A 17,975-nucleotide genomic window follows, 5' to 3' on the forward strand; every position below is an offset into this window, starting at 1 on the left:
GGCAGGGTTGTTAATGGCAGTGTGCTACTGCAACAGGATCTAGATAATTTGGGCAAAGAAGTGGCAAATGAAGTTTAACCTTGAAAAATGCAAAGTACTGCATATGGGTAGAAGTAACCCCAGAGAAACGTACCAACTGTGTGGTACTACACTTAAGGCGGTAGAAAACGAAAAAGACCTGGAAGTAATTGTGCAGGCAGATATGAAGTTTTCTGAGCAATGCAGACAGGGTGCCAGGGCAGGTCATGGGGGTTTGTCAATGATATATAGGAATTTTGCTAGCAGGGAAAAGGAGGTGATTATCCCTCTGTATAAGGCAATGGTCAGGCCATGCCTTGAGTACTGCATACAGTTCTGGAGGTCTCATTTTAGGAAGGATGTAGATTTACTTGAGCGTGTATAAAGAAGGGCAACAAGATTGGTGAGGGGAATGAAGGGATCCTCTTATCAAGAGAGGCTTAAGTTCTGCAAATTGCAGTGGCTGGAGACTAGGCACCTGCGCGGTGATCTGATTGAGGTATATAAGGCCTTGAATGGGTTGAGCACGCTGAATTCTGATGGGATCCTTCCACTTGTTCAGATTACGAACCTAAGGGGGCATAAATTCAAATTAAGAAAAGACAGATGTAGAATAGATGTGCGGAAATTTGCCTTTAGCCAGCGGGTGGTTAATTGCTGGAACAAACTTCCATCTGTCATTGTGGAAGTTGAAAGGTTGAATAAATTTAAGGAGGAACTGGACAGGCATTTGGAGGGAATGGTGTGATTTTTTTTTTTTTTTTTTTGGCTGATGCTGCATAAGCTCATACATTTGCTTTCTTGCATCACATGCCACTACTACTACTACTACATCTAAAGGAATGTGAATCGTATAGGAAACCATAACTGGAAACGTCACCGTAAGTCGGTAGATGATGCTGTTCATCAGTTCACGAGAGGGAAAATTTCTGGTTTACTAATTCAAGCAGTAGTTGCCGCATGAAGAGCATTCATCGATATTCGAACTGTGAGCTGGCAGACATGCCTAGTGTATAGATTTGCAGAGGGCAATGGACGAGCCGCTCAACGAATTTATGGAGAACGCTTCCCAGACAGACATGTACCGGACCACCATTTGTTTGCACGTGTGCATCAAAATTTGTGCGATTGTGGGTCATTTAGAGGTAACAGGAGTAGTGTGGGCAAACCACGTTCGACGCGAACTCCCGCCATGGAAAAAAGTGTGTTGAATGCCATCCACAGAATAATTCTACTACCAGCACACGAACCATTGCCTGTGTCTTAGGAGTGTCTCGTTGCAGTGTACAGCGTGTCTGGCACGACGATTCCTTACACTCCTGTCTCTCCAAAGGGTTCAGTTACTGCTCCCCCCCAAGATCATCCTGCACGTGTGGCTTTTGCGCAGTGGTTTCTCCAAGAAAGTGTTCAAGACTTGAATTTTCCAGATTATGTTTTGTTCACGGATGAGGCTTATTTCACTTGGGAAGGCTTATTCAATTAGCACAATGCTCATGTATGGGCTCACGACAACCCACACGTTGTGCGCCCCCATGCGGCACAACATCCCTTCGCAATAAATGTGGGCAGGTATGGTCGGTGACTGCTTAGTCGGCCCATAACTGTTACCACCCCGCATGAACTCTGCTAAATATCGGACCTTTCTTGAACTTGTTCAAGAAAGAGGTGTTTAAAGCCTTGAATGATTTGAGCATGCTCAATGCCAATGGGATTCTTCCTCTTTCTCAGAATAATCACCTGAGAGGGCATAAATTCAGATTGAGGAAAGACACATGTAGGATAGATGTTTAGAAATTTGCCTTTAGCCAGCAGGTAGTTGGTTGATGGAACAGACTTCCATCCCTTGTTGTGGAAGTTGATAGCCTAAATAAATTTAAGGTGCAGCTGGGCAGGTATTTCGAACGAACGGAGGGGTGAAATGGGAGTGGTTTTTTTCCTTTTTTTTTTTTTTTTTTTTTTTTTGGCTGATGCTCCATAAGCTTGCTTTCTTGCATCATATGCCTCTACTAATGCTAATGTTCTATCAGGGTTACTTGACGATTTTCCAGCAAATGTGAGACGCAACATTTGGTTTCAACATGACAGGGTGCCTGCCCATTTATGGAAGGTGTGTTCGTGACCATTTGAACAGGCGTTTTGGGTGTCGATGGATTGGCCGTGGTGGACCCATGCCTGGTCCTCACGCTCACCTGATTTATCGAGCCTTGATTTTTTTCTGTGGGGATCCTCAAATCTATCGTGTATGAATCGCCTGTAGAGACGGAAATGGATCTCATGGCGAGACTCGTCTGCGCTGCTGCTACTATCAAAGAAACTCCAGGTGTGTTCGACCGTGTCCGCCAATCCATGCTGAGTCGGTGTCACACATGCGTCGCGTCTCATGGTGGAACCTTTGAGCATCTGTTGTAACATCATGAAATGCATCCATCTTGTACTCCATTGTTAATATTATGTCAAATAAATGTTTGCCACTAATTACTGTCTTGTGTCATTTCTGCTTCTTGTGCCTCTGCTACTACTTTCCCGTGACGTTTCCGGTTATGGGTTCCTATGCGATTCACATTCCTGTAGATGTTACCTACCTCCCCTAAACGTTTGTACCAATATTTTTGAGACACCCTGTATACATATTCTGTTTCTGCATCTCATGTATACTTGCAGTTTTGCAATAAAGAATACATAACTATAAGGTAAGGTCCATGAGGCTCACAGACATTCTTTCCGGTATGACAGGCTTGCTACCTTGAGTTTAAAACAAATTTAAACAAGTTTAAAAAAAGAAAGAGCTGATATTCAGGTGCTACTTGCAATTCAGGTGGACCAAATTTTGGTGAGGTCCTGTCATTCTGCAACAGTCAAATTCTCTGCTTACACCTTCACAATGGTGGGAATGTTAATACAAGGACTGGTATGAAAGTAATGCCTCCTAATTTTTTTGCTTTCAAATGTGCCACTGTAGATCATTTCGCGTGTCACTGAGTGGTCACTACAGGTCTCTAGTTTCACCATACTGGGTGGAACTGTGATCAGTCTCTTGAGTGCAGCACATGAATAGTTGAATAGTTCAAAATGGTGGATGTTACAGATGTACGCAATGCCGTTGTGAGATATTTTTGCACCCTAGGCAAATGCTTGATTTGTCTAGGACTTATGGATTACCCATAAAATTAAGTAATCCACACAATGGCGAAGCACCCCTACCCAAATGCCGCTGTAGGTATTTGCCTGAATGCCTACCATATTACGATGGCACTGGATATATGATATGTATCAAGCAAAGAGTGGTGATTGAATTTCTTACTAAGGAAGAAGTGAAGCCTATCAAAATCCATACGCATCTCAAAAATGTTTATGGTGACAATACTGTAGATGTGAATATAGTTATACATTGGGTAAGCCACTGTAAGAGTGGGGAAAGTGACACTGTTGACAAGCCCCAAAGCGGCTGGCCAGTAATGTCAGTGACAACAGACAAGAGCCAGATCTATTCACTGATCAAAGAGGACTGCCACATTACAACATGTGAATTATGCAATGCAATAGGTATAAGTAAACCTGCATTGATAACTATCATAAAGAAAGTCATCATCATCATCAGCCATTTTCAATCCACTGCAGGATGAAGGCCTCTTCAGCAACTTTCCAGTTCCTTCTGTTTTGAGCACTGGCCATCCATTTACTACTCAAAAACTCATGAATTTCATCTATCCATCTCCGCCTTTGTCTTCCAGGTTTTCTTCTAGCTCCTCTTGGGTACCATTCTGTTATTTTCTTAGTCCATCTGTCATCATGTCTTTGAGCTATGTGTCCTGCCCAAGACCATTTTAGTTCTTTAGTTTTGATAAGAATGTCTTTTACTTTAGTTTGCTGCCTAATCCATGTGTTTCTCTTCTTATCTAACAGTCTGATTCCCAATATAATTCGTTCCATTCTTCGCTGTGTAGTTCTTAGCTTCTCTTCCATTCTTTTGGTGAGTGCCCAAGTTTCACTTCCATAAGTCATGGTGGGGGGGGATATACATTGATTCATTATTTTACGTTTCAGACAAACTGGGATATTGCTCTTCAGTATGTGACTAATTTCCTGAATGCTATCCATCCAAAATTTATTCTTCTCTTGACTTCCAGCCATTTATCATTATTACAGCTAATAACTTGTCCCAGATAAGTATATGACTCCACCTTTTCAATTACTGCTCCTTCAATCATTATTTCCCTTTCCGTGGCATACTTGTTCATGATTACTTTTGTTTTAGCCATATTCATCTTTAGTCCAAAATCCTTACTAATTGTGCATAACTGATTAAGATTTTCCTATAATTCTTTGGGATCGTGGCTTATGACCACAATGTCATCTGCAAATCGTAAATGGTTTAGGTACTCTCCGTTCACATTGACTCCTTTCTGCGACCAGTCTAATCTCTGAAAGCTTCCTCAAGGGCAGCAGTAAACAGCTTCGGAGATATTGTGTCTCCTTGTCGAACTCCTTTCTCGATTTTAAATTTGCTACTGTCTTTGTCTAGTCTAATAAAGGATGTAGCATTCTCATATATTTTCTTCAAAATCATAATATATGGAGTATCTATGCCTTGTCTTTCCAGTGCCCGAAACATTGCCTTATGCTGTATGGAGTCAAACGCCTTTTCATAATCCACAAATGCCAGGCATAATGATGTTTTATATTCATTTGCTTTCTCCATTAGCTGTGATATTACGTGAAGGTGATCCATAGTTGAGAATCCTGTCCTAAAGCCAGCTTGCTCTTTCGGTTGATTCTCATCAAGTATTCTTTCTAATCTGTTAGTAATGACCCTTGTGAACAACTTGTAGATATGGGATAACAAGCTAATTTGTCTCTAATTTCCAACAGCAAAACTATGATTGCATTATTCCACTGCTTAGGCATCACACCTTTTCTAATGCACTTTGTGAAGAGCCTTGCCAGTTTTTGTGTTATGTCTCTTCCTCCCAATTTTAACAACTCTACAGTAACTTCATCTTCCCCCGGGGCTTTCCGATTCTTCATTTTCTTCAATGCATGTTCTACCTCATCAGGAAGAATATCGGGTATGTCGTATGTGTTGCTACTTTGCAATCCATCTTCCCCACTGCTGGTATCGCTCCTTGTATAATTCTCTATAGTAGTCTTCTGCTATTTGAATTATGCCTTTTCTGCTGTTTATAAGTACACCATCGCTATTCTTCAGTTTCAGTATCATTTGTCTTTCTGTATTACTGCTCATGGCTGCTGATTTAAATCCTTTGTTTTCCCTTAATGCTTGGTCTACTTTTCTTGTGTTAAATCTTCTTATGTCCTCTCTGAGTCTCTTTCTAATGGCTTTGCATAACTCAGTATACTCAATTTTCTCCCTGTCAGTGTTTTTCTTGCTCTTCATTTGTCGTCTTTGGTTCATCATGACAAGTGTTTCTTGACTAATTTTTTCTTCTTTGGATTTCTGTTTCCCTATAAAGAAAGTAGGCTACAACAAAGCTTGCGCCTGGTGGGTCCTGAAAATGCTGACACATGAGCACAAAGAATCCTAGAAAGTCATCTGTATGGAACTTTTCCATACAGAGGAGAGGATTTTTTTCATGCAATCACAGGTGACGAAACCTGGGTCCACATTATCACCCTGAAATGATGAGACAATCGATGGAGTGGCACCATCAAAATTCACCATGCAAGAAGTTCAAAAGATAGCCTTCCATCGGTAAAGTCATGGAGACAGTGTTTTGGGACAAATATGGGGTCTTGCTTGTGGTTTTCTTGGAGTGTGGCACCACAATCAACTGAGATCAATATGTGGAAATGCCGAAAAAGTTGAAAGCCCGCATCTGTAGAGTTCAACCGAACAAAAACCTTAATGAGGTTCTTCTTCTCCATGACAACGCCCGGCCTAACACCAGTCTGCACCCTATGGAGGCCATTGCAAAACTGGAGTGAGCTGTTCTTCCTCAACCCTCTCATAGTCCTGATCTTGCACCTTCTATCACCTCTTCAGCCTGCTGAAGGATGACGTCTGTGGAACCCATTTTGTGGACTACGACCAGCTCAAGCACAGTGTTTGCAAAGCCCTCCAGAGCAAGAATAAGGACTTTTACAGGATTGGAATGCAGCATCTGACTCAGAGATGGTGGAAGTACATAGAAAATGGTTTACTTTGTGTAAAAATAACATTGTGTTTATTAATGATTGAGAATTAACTGATGTAAAAGTTGTAAGAATTAAATTTTCTGAGGAAAAAATAGGAGGCATTGCTTTCGTACCGCTCCTTGTAACTCCTCCATGTGCAAGCACTGAAATACTGTAGGTGACCACTCAGATGTGAACCAGTGTAAGTAGGGAGTCATGGCATGGTGTGGCATCCACATCACACAGAAGAATACTGCCTGTATCATCAGGCAACACTAGATAGTGACTCTCATCATCTATTCATGCACCACCACATTGCTTATTAGAGACCACAGTGAACTCATGTTTACTCTCCAGAGCAAAGGCTCTGATGGTATGAGTGTGTCTTTTGAGATTGTGATGGGAATCATGGCAGGGTCCAGTATTCCTTACATTTTTAGGTTACAGCTTTAAAATGGTTTTTGCCAACAGGCCACTTGATAGTTCACTTGACTGAAACTGTTGGTAACTCGCAATCTCTAGGAGGCATCCAGATCGTATAATTTCACTACCTCTACTCTGCCAGTTACTGAATACTGTGTGTGTGTGTGTGTGTGTGTGTGTGTGTGTGTGTGTGTGTGTGTGTGTGTGTGTGTTATGCACAATGACTGTTTTAAAATAAGGTAACAGATGTTGTTTTGGGGAGAAACTTACACAATGCTGTACACTTCTGTTGGCATTAGGTGACTAAATCAAAATGGCTGCATTACTCAAATGAAAAAGTGGATACAGTTATCTTTTTTCCCTTCTTGTTAAAGGGATAAGTACATAGAAATTCATCAGAAACTGTGCACTGTGTGGTTCAACAGTCATGTCTGAGAAACATGTGTAAGGCTGATTTTGTTCAGGAAAATGCAGCACTCCACACTGTCTGCACACCATTACTAACAACATTATGATGGGAGGTACTTATCCATCCACCAGTCCATCTATTTAAGCTTTTGAAAATACAGCTCAGAGTGAACCAATATAGCTTTTAGGCAGACTGCTGAAACAAAGTTCCATCTGTTGTTGTGGAAGTTCATAGCTTAAATAAATTCAAGGAAGAACTAGACAAACTATTGGAGGAAATGAATGGGTGAAATAGGAGGAATCATGTTTTTTTTTTTTTGGCTAATGCTGTATATGCTTGCTTTTCTTGCATCATTTGCCACCGATGCTAATATGGTGATGGCAGATTTAAAATTCACATGTAAATGGCAGTATCTCTGAATATTACAACAGATATGAGTGTACTTGTTAACATGGTGAGACAAGTGTCTGAGAATGTTGAAGAGTGCACTACTATGCCTTCATTTTATGTACCATTAATCTTATGTACCATTTCATAATCTTAGTGCAAAACATCTGTTACTTTACTTCTCAAATAGCCCTCATATATATACAATGTGTGGCTATTAAATAACAAGACTGTACATGCAGTTACTACTCTCCAAGCGCAACCTGTGAAACAAAGGCACAGCAGTTGACTTTGAATCTTTCCCTAGTTGCCTGCCAAGTCATGTTTTTCAAATTGCTCATTTGCTTTGCAGTGAGACAGGTTTTTATTACCTTGTGTTTTTGCAGTTTGCTGTAAAAATGACAGATAAAGAATCAAACAAAGAATCAACCTCAAATTTTTAACAAAACTAAAAAAAACACCAGCTGAAAGTTATGAATTGTTATATCAAGTTTATGGGGAAGATACTTTGTGAAGAGCTCGCATGCTTGAATGGCATACAGGCAGTTCCCGCTTTATGGGTTTTTGCTTTATGAGTTTTTTTTTTATCAATTATCAACAAAATCAAAAATATCAACATTAATTGCAAAAAATGAATGTTAAACATTCATAAATACTGCATTTCAAACCATACACATAGCTATACAATACTGTAGTGTACTCCGCATTACAATATTAATCTGTTCCAGAGACACCATTGTATTGTGCAAATACCATAATATGAACCCAGTAACACATTGTTTGTTGGTAATCTGTTCCAAGACCTTGGAAGTTGAAATTTTCGCTATATAACTCTCTAAAGGGTCTTTTTTATAGTGCAATTTGTATTAGTTACCAATTCAAATCATGAAAATGCACTACACTTTCATCGTTATCATATGTTCTGCTATAACAGGGTTGGCCAACAAGTCGATTGCGGCTTTAATTTCGGTTGATCATGACGAATTTTAAATATACAGTCATCCCTCGATTTGTGCGGTCAGGTATACTACCAAAATTTTATATTGCGCAGTGGGTTCGCTAACTGTGCGTTATTTTTTTAATTTTTTTTTTACGAAGCTTCAAAAATAGGAATGACGAGCAGATTTTGAAAATTTATTTATTTATATTTTTTTTTGCATGACTGAAGATTGCATTGAAGCAGAAACACATTTCACCATAATAACATAAAATATCGCAGAATTCCAACTGTCGGTATTATTGCAAATGCAATAAGATTAAGTTTTGGTATTACTACCCGTTTATAATTAGATTTCACTAACAGAAAAGCTCAATAAACTGGTAAGTGCAAATTGTTTTTACTGTTTTATGGTCATGACCTCCAGAAATAGCTTTAGAGAAATATCACAAAGGCATTCAAAACTGATTCGTATAAGGATATAAACAAAACAGAGCAATAAACAGTGGTGTGTTTGTCCGGTTATTTTGGAAACAACTTTCTCATTTAGGAATCCTCTTCATCAATTATCCTATGTTAGCTGTTCAGTCAGATATTTTCCGGTTCGTGCAAATTGAAGTGTTTTAATCGGTAAGCATTGCTTTTGCTGATTTAATAACTGGACATTTATTATATGTTAATTTAATACCTTTTGATTTAAAATGAATACTACGAAAAAGAGTAAAACGTAGAAACAGTAAAAACGTAGTAAAAGAGTGGGAACTAGAATACTTTTTTGTAATGGTGAAAGAAAAATGTTGCTGTTTGATTTGCAATGCTTCTGTGGCTATACCCAAAAAACAGGAAATTTAGAAAGGCACTTCAACGCACTCCATGGTAAATATCAATCTAAATTTGAAGAACTTAAATCCAGATTATTCGCACAACAAAATTTCTTCATGACACCTAATTTACAATCTAAAGAAGTAACTGTGGCATCATTTAAAGTGAGTCATTTCTTGCAAAATATGCAAATCAGTTTCTGATGGTCAATTCATCAAAGACATTTTTAGAAATAACAGATTCTCTTTTTGAAAATTTTAAGAACAAAAATAAAATTAAAAGTGCCCTTCAAGATCTGCAATTATCTCGAAATACTGTGATGCGACGCATCAAAAAAATGAGTAAAAATGTAAGAGAACAATTGCGTGCTCATATTGCTAATCGTGTGTCCTTTTCTTTACAACTGGATGAATCTACAGATGTCAGTGATACAGCTCAGTTGCTCATTTTTATTCACTTGGTTTTTGATGATTCTGCCACTAGAGAAGCACTGCTGGGTATGGTTTCTTTAAAAGAAAGAACTAGAGGTCTTGATATCTTTAACTCATTCAAACATTTTATTGAAAAAATTAAATTACCACTATTTAAGCTTGTATCAGTAACAACAGATGGAGTTAAAGCAATGATGGGGCATCTTAACGGATTCATCGCATTGTGCCAAAAGGATGATGAATTCCCAGATTTTTTTAGTTACCACTGTATCATCCACCAACAAGTGTTAGCCAGCAAAAGATTAAATACTAAAAGTGTTATGGACATCGTTTCAAAACTGTGAATTCCATCAGAGGACAATCTCTTCAAAGGAGACTTTTCAAAATGCTAACTCAATGAAAAAGAACCAGATCTGATATTACACACAGATGTGAGGTAGCAGAGTCGGAGTAAGTTTCTACAGAGATTTTGAAATTTGCTGAATGAAATTAAAAAAATATTGTTGATCAAAGGGGAGATAATTATCAGCAGCCACAAGATATGGAGTGGTTGTGTGATCTGGCTTTTTTGGCAGATTTTACCAGTAAATTAAGTGATCTGAATTTGGAATTACAAGGAGAAAATAAAAATATGGGTGACATGATTACTAGTATTTCTGCATATAAATGTCAATTTTTGGCAATGGCTCAGAGAAATTTTTTTCTCAAAGAAAAAAAATTTGAGCATTTTGCAAATATGAAAGTTCATTTGCAAAAATATCCTGTTTTTGAATATAATAGTGAGAAATATGTTTCTGAAATTAAGAATGTTGTGGACGATTTTGAAACCAGATTCAGTGATTTTAAAACAATTGACGACATTGTTCCATATATTTCTCATCCATTAAATGTTGACTTAGATATGAAACAAATTGCAGAAAAAAAATCGCTTAATTTTTCACATGGAGAAAATATTACTTAAAAATGAAATTATTACATTGAGAAACGATATCTTCCTAAAAGCCAGGTAGTCAGAAAGAGAGTTTTGGAAAAAGTTTGCCGAGAAAAGTACCCAAATATAAAAAAATGCAGTGAACTTTTATTAAATTCCTGTTTTGGTTCCACACATCTATGTGAATCGGCCTTTTCGTATTTGAAACAAACAAAGACGAAGAATTGCTGTGTTCTTACGGACATGCATACAGAAGATTCTTTATGGTTGGCCTTACCACAGTATATCCCCGATTTTGAAAGCTTGGTAGATGACATGAAGACACAAACTTCACATAAATTAAAATTTTAAATACGTATGAATTTAAAATAAGAATTCTAAAATTTATAAACAACATTTTTCAATATGTGTTGATTAACTTTTTTAACCTTGTGCTGTTGTTGTTTGGTTTTTCGGAGCATTAGCAACTAAGGCCATATTGCTCCGGGAATATGCGGTGGTCATTCCGTGACCTTTCCGCATCCTCCGTATTTGGTGGTGACGGGCTCGAACCCCGGTCTAATCAAGAAGCGTGTGCTACGCACCGTTGCTCCTTCCCACTGGCTACGGAGGCACCTTAACCTTGTGCAATGAAATTTTTGAGATCATAGATCGCAGCACATTTAGAAGGAAAAAAGTGGATCGCATCACAAATTAAGTTGGTCACCCCTGTGCTATAAGAACCAATTTTGAATGGCTTTGTGATATTTTTCTAAAGCACATTTCTGGAGGTCACGACCATAAAACAATAAAAACAATTTGCACTTTCCCGTTTATTGGCCTTTTCTGTTACTACAAGCAATCATAAGTGGGTAGTAAACTCCATGTTATTGCATTTGCTATAGTATCGATAGCTGGAATTGTGTGGTTTTTTACATTATTATGGTGAAATGTGTTTCCCCCCTTTACTGAAATCTTCAATCGTATAAAAAACAAATTTTCAGAATCTTCTCTTCATTCTTTTTTTTTTTTTTTAGGCTTCGTAAACTTGTTACTCCACAAAAATCATGTTAGTTGCAATTTGCACATTCCGTTAAAAAATGCTTATGCATGCTATTGAAATTTATAAAGAAAAGAGATTATCTTGGAAACAAATGCTTTTTGAAGTATTTCTGAAGAAGACGACTCCTTGTGCAACAAACGAACAAGTGCCGAGCCAATAATGAGTGATCAACAAGTGCGCATTTAGTTGATGATGATGAAGAACAGACATTCTTTAATATTTGTAAGTCATAAATAATTTCTTTATTATTATAATTTGCTTGATTTTACAGCTACATTTTCATTTCTTTGGATAAATCAATCATTGTTTATGTTTAAACAATGAAATTAGTTTATGATTTCTTGGGGTAGTTCAGAAATTTTTTTTTGGCTGGTGCAGCATAAGCCTCAGGCTTCCTTGCATCATATGGCTAATAATAATAATAATAATAATAAAATATTTTTAGAAAGAAAAGAGAATGTGAAAGACTATGAACAACCAAGCCATCTGCTATACGCGAAAACTGATGAAAATGTGGACCAGGTAAGGACATTGATTAGAAGTAATCATCATTAAAGCATTAGACTCATTGCATCAGAACTCAATATGAACAAAGAAACAGTTAGACAAATTTTAACTGAAAATTTAGGCAGGAGAAAAGTGTGCCAAGATGGTGCCAGAAATTTTGAATGAAGTTGATGAATGAGAACAATACAAGTTTGTGAAGATGTTTTGAAAAAAATTGAAGATCTAGACTTTTATTTACTCTAATTACTTGTGATGAAAGTTAGCTATTCCAGTATGACCCAGAAACTAAAAGACAGTCAATGCAATGGAAGACAAAACAATCTCACAGACTAAAAAAACCATGTATAAAAAAAAAATAAAAAATAAAACCATGCTTCTTGTTTTCTTTGATATTAAAAAAATTATTATGGCTGAATAGGTCTGACTAAATTAGACTGTCAATCAAATGTACTACATTGAAGTTCTGATAAAGCTGCATTAAAAATTCGAAGGAAGAGACTGAACTGTGGAATGATGGTTGGGTGCTTCATCAAGAAAATGCTCCAAGCACACACACACTCCCTGTGTGCCAGTTTCTGGCCAAAAAACAAATACATACATGCACACTACTTGCCAGACATAGCCCCTTGTGGCATATTTCTCTTCCCTAAATTGAAAAGTATGCTTGAGGAAACCCATTTTCAGTCTATTGAAGACATTTAAAAAAAAAAAAAAAAAAAAGTGTTAAAAGTGCTTACAAAAGGTAACTTCTAGAAATGTTTCTGTGTTTGGAAGAAATATATGGAATAGTGTGTGTGTGTGTGTGTGTGCAAGCCCAAGGCAATTATTTTGAAGCAGATAACTACGAAATATTTCATTATAATTATTTACAGCAACAGTCTTTATTATTTACAGCCACACCGTGTATAAATGCACACATACTATATTCACCCAGTAGTTGTGACAGAAGGTTGAAACAAACACTACGTATTACACTTTTTCAATGTTATTTGGTTTTTAGGAGCATTAGCAACTAAGGCCATATTGCTGAGGTGATATGCGGTGGTCATTCTCTGACCTTTCCACATCCTCCGTATTTAGTGGTCACGGGCTCAAACCCCAGTCTAATCAAGAAGTGCGTGCTACGCACTGCTGCTCCTGCCCATCTGGCTATGGAGGGGCCTTTTTTTTTTTTTTTTTTTTTTTTTCAATGTAGTCAACAGACAAAAATTACACATTTTTGCCACTCTCAATCACTTCTGCAAGCCAGTTTTGTAGAATTCCTCTAACTATATTTCAAACCACAGCAGAAATCACCTCATCATGGCAGCAAATTGTTTTTCATGAAGAAAAGACTTCAAGACAGGAAAGAGGAAGAAATCCAGGAGTGCAAGGTCAGGAGATGTGGCAATATTTCAAAGCCACATTCATGGGCACACTTCACAGCAGCATGCAAAGAATGTGCACAGCTTTTTCCATCTTTTTCTCTTTTATAGTAGCATGAACCCCAGGGGCTCACATCTGGTGAGTATGGGCTTGGCACACCCAGGGTCTTGAGCTGAATACCATCATTCTTTTTTTCTTGGTGATTTTCTTCTCTCTCTCTCTCTCTCTCTCTCTCTCTCTCTCTCTCTCTCTCTCTCTCTCTCAGGGTGACTCAGAAATTTTTTTTTTTTTTTTTTTTGCCTGGTGCAACAAAAGCCTCAGGCTTCCTTGCACCATATAGCTGATAATGATAACAATGAAGCTTTATGAGGAGGTTGGAATAATACTTTATCAGAATACAGCACTTTTGAAGGTAATCTGTTGGTATTACACATGCTGATCCCAAAAAACTGAAAGCATCGCCTTGCCAGCACTTGGTTGCACCTTTGCCTTTTGGAGAAAGGGGTGATTCTGCATGCTTCCCAGTGTTTTGACATTTGTTTAGTTTCAGGACCATAGTGATGGATCCAAGTTTCAACCTCGGTGGTTAGCTGTGAAAAAAAATCCTCTTGCCCTTTCCTTCTTCTGATAAGGGTTCAGAAGTTTGGGAACCCATCTAGCAGACACTTCACTAATATCCAATGTTGATGGATGATGTTCTTCACAGGTCCTACACTAATTTGGAGCTCTGCAGCTAGTTCTTTGAAGCTATTACAGTGATCTCCAAGGATTAATGCTTCAATTTTTTCAACACTACTGCTGTAACAGCAGTTGCTTGGTGTCCTGTGATTTCTTCATCACACACTAAGGTTCTTCCACTTTAAAATGTTTATACACATCAACAACACTGTAACCCGGACAGTCTCCTCCATAAACAGAAATAATTTCTCCATGGATTGTTTTTTCTTGCAGAAAGAGGAACTGAATCACTGATCTGTAAGTCATTTTACCCATTGTGACACTTCACTTCATTCAGTGCTGCAAAGAAAAAATTAATAAATAAATTGTCAAATCAAAATCCAAATTTGTGTGTTTGCTATAAAGGTTTCAAGGTATCAAACAAAAAAAAAATTATCTTTCTGTCACAACTACTTCTGGGTAAATACAAATCTTTTCTAAAGCAGTCAGTCCTGCTCTATTCTAGTTCTTAATTATGATTGGCAATAGTTGATTAAATTCAAAAATAAAAGTTGCCATAGTGATCATTTCAAGAGTCCACAATAGCAAGATCACTTTAATTTTAATTTCAAACATCTATTCTGTACTGATGCAAGTTTCATTTTTTTTTTTTAGTGCTTACAGAAAGCATAAAACTGGGAGAGATGAATTCTTTTATGTAAATGACTTAATACAATCAGCAAATATGTAGAATTATTCTGATTTCAGAACGTTTTTGTTGATATATATATAATTGATTATATACAGGGTGTCTCAAAAATACACAGCATAACTTCAGGAATGAGTTCCTCATATGTAGACAATAAAAATATTTTATATCAACATAGTTCCGGAAATGCTTGGTTCCCGAGTTATTAACCAGAATGTCTTATCTCCCGCAGGTGATTTCCTTCATCACAAAGTACTGACAGAATCTGGTGGTTTTCCATTTCAACCATGTACTCAAATCAGGAGCAAGCGGATATGCACTTTCTGTACGGTTTGGCGGACGGCAATGCTCTGGAGGCTCGTCATTTGTACCACGAAAGGTTCACAGAACGAAGATATCCAGACAGGAAGACGTTTGAAGGTATCCATCGCCGCCTTTGTGAACATGGGACTTTTACACCTTGTGCTGCCAACAGAGGACGACCAAGATCTGTGACTCCTGAAATAGAGGAGGAGATTTTGGATGTTGTGCATGCCACTCCTGGAATCAGCACACGCAGAATAGGAATGCAACTGGCTGTTCAATGTTCGACTATTTGGAGAGTGTTGCGAGAACACTCTCCAAATGTAGAAACTCTCCGCAATCGAAATGTGACAGGTTGTGAGACAATAAGAAACATGCCAGGAATTTGGCATTGTCTTCATGAGTCCATGAGACGTCGATATGAGGCCTGTATTTAGGCAGAAGGTGGACATTTTGAACAATTACTATAAGGTGATGTAAACAGTTAAGTGTCATAGACAGACCTTCAAAACTCGGAAACCAAGCATTTCCGGAACTATGTTGATATAAAATATTTTTATTGTCTACATATGAGGAACTCATTCCTGAAGTTATGCCGTGTATTTTTGAGACACCCTTTATATATATATATAACTTAATTTAATTGTAATTAAATTAAGCTAATAATAATATAACTTAATTCAGTTAAGTTATATTATTATTAGCATACAGTAAAAAGCTTGCCATCTTAAATGTAAAGAACATCCTATTGTTCATCCAGTCAAAATACCCTTCACATTAAAAAAAAGACAACCTGAGGTGGTAAACTATTAATTCAAAGTAATTAATGAAATTTAGGCAGCTGAAACATGACTGATGAGTTTAATGGTGTTGGACCAGTAGGTCTGAATGGGTCAGTTAACATAGATGTTCACTGTTTTATGGCACCAAGTAGTGAATGTTACGTTTTTCTCTGAATTTCATTTTGATTTTTAAAAAAATTTAATTCTTTTAAATATTTATTAATATGCTATACTGGCAAAGAACTATCATTTATGGATGCATAATGTTATTTATTTAGATTGGAAAAAGACCTGATATAAAAATTTATGTAATAACAAGGGAGAGGATTCTAAAAAGTTTTTAAAAAATTATATTACATTATGTGTGTACATCTTTTTTTTTTGTCATTCACAGGATTTTCTTGTCATTTTATATTAGGTTTATGCTAGTATATAAATATAAAGCTTATCTTGGGAAAACAACATAAACAATAAAGTTTATTCTATATATATATATTTTTTTTTTTTCCAGTGTACTTTAGTAGATCCAGAGAAGGTTGAGGAAGAAGCATATATCCACTTTCTGAAAATTGCTGAATCACAAAAGGTATAATAATAACTTAAAACATTTTCAGGATGTTGTGATACACTCTTGTTTGTAAATATATTAAGAAATAATGATTTAATAAAAGATAATTATTGTTATAAGACTATATTCCATCATAATCAATTGTGTTTTACCCAACTGGTCTTTTTAAATCACATGTGGCAGCATATAGTACTTTCCTAAATGTTTGTGCATTATTTTTCCCAATGAATTTACTTTATGATATAAACAGCATGTTAAGAATAGCCTTTATGGCAACTAAAAATAAAAAAATACTGATAGTTAAAGCAGCGTAATTTTATAATATTTACCAAGTGTGCAGCTCAGGAACACTCAAATTGAACTGGATATTAAAGCAACAGATCAACTGCTCTTGTATTACATGCACGCTCTCTCTGTGTCTCTCTCTTTCTCTGACATGCAATCCTGCCAGTACAGACAGACAGACAGACATATAGTGTATCAAAATAAGTTACCTGTTTAGAAAGCAAAATTCAAAATAATAATCTGTTGTCCTGATATCACACACAGTCATAACTTTTCTACACCTAAGTATTCCAGTGATTCTATTTCAGAATGTAGGCAGAAACAGGTTTTATTTTGAAAGGACCAGGCGAAATTAATTCTGATATACTTTATGAATATGCACTTAAACATTAAGTACATTTTGTTGGTTTGTACATAAATCTGAGTCATCATAATGTAGCTGTGTCACCATAGACTCCAATTCTCTTATGCCATCAGCTGAACGTTCATATTTATGTGCAACCAACTTGCGATAAAAGTGCACAGCAAAGGCCAGAAATAAGATGACAACAGGAATAAGAATAATAGTTGCCGAAAGTGCCGCTTTACAACTATAATCATAAAACTTGACCCAACACAAAATGGCAATTTCAAACAGAAAGAGAAGGATACCAAACACAGTGGAAAAAGCCCAAGCAGTTTCAATGTAATAATGCATTTTTTCATGAGGAGACTCTGATATTGCTGTAATCCCATGTACACTAGTTACACTTTCAATATTTGGAAGTATACAAGTTGAAATTAAGAGTGCTAACATGTGGACAGCCACTAAAAGTGTCGTACATATGCTAAAAGCAATTAGTAGTTCTTCTGGTACTTGTTTGCTGAGTTGAACTTCCACCATAGCTACCTAAAAGAAGAAATAACTATATGAGTATGTAAAGGTACTTTATTACACCCACCCACACATATACATACATATGTTTACACAAAGTGGACAAAATTCATAATTTTTTAAATGTTTTTGTGTTGTTATTATATGAGAAATATTAGAGTTATCTACCTCATTATGAATAAAGCAATTATATAAAATAATTACTGTTTTGAAAAGTGTTTTTTTTAACCCAGTGCACTTATTCCAGTTTAATTTTTTTGCCAATAACCATGCCAAATAAAAGTCTGAGGTCTAGCTTCTTAGCTGTTCAATCATAACAAGCAGCATGTCAAAATGGATCGATAAATAATCACATAAGTACTTCTTTAAATATTGAAACAAATTAATCATTAC

General features: G+C 36.7%; 2 protein-coding genes across 4 annotated transcripts in view; one reads left to right on the plus strand and one right to left on the minus strand.

Moving 5' to 3' along the window:
• Window positions 1-16,461, plus strand: part of LOC150081822 (MORN repeat-containing protein 3-like) — a 175,488-nt gene extending 159,027 nt beyond the window's left edge. For all 3 annotated transcript variants that reach the window (XM_090378913.1, XM_090378914.1, XM_090378915.1), the window contains exon 5: window positions 16,367-16,461. In XM_090378913.1, coding sequence (XP_090235039.1) covers window positions 16,367-16,447 — 81 coding nt within the window. In that variant the 3' untranslated portion in view covers window positions 16,448-16,461. The remainder of the gene's footprint in view (window positions 1-16,366) is intronic.
• Window positions 16,462-16,607: 146 nt separating this feature from the next.
• Orai (calcium release-activated calcium channel protein orai) overlaps window positions 16,608-17,975 on the minus strand; it is an 87,475-nt gene continuing 86,107 nt past the window's right edge. The window contains exon 2 of the mRNA XM_090378916.1: window positions 16,608-17,597. Within this exon, the coding sequence (XP_090235042.1) occupies window positions 17,091-17,597 (507 nt within the window). The 3' untranslated portion in view covers window positions 16,608-17,090. The remainder of the gene's footprint in view (window positions 17,598-17,975) is intronic.

The sequence above is a fragment of the Mastigoproctus giganteus genome, chromosome 8 (genome assembly GCF_048544385.1).
Source record: "Mastigoproctus giganteus isolate SK-2022 chromosome 8, ASM4854438v1, whole genome shotgun sequence".
Taxonomy (NCBI): Eukaryota; Metazoa; Arthropoda; class Arachnida; order Uropygi; family Thelyphonidae; genus Mastigoproctus; species Mastigoproctus giganteus.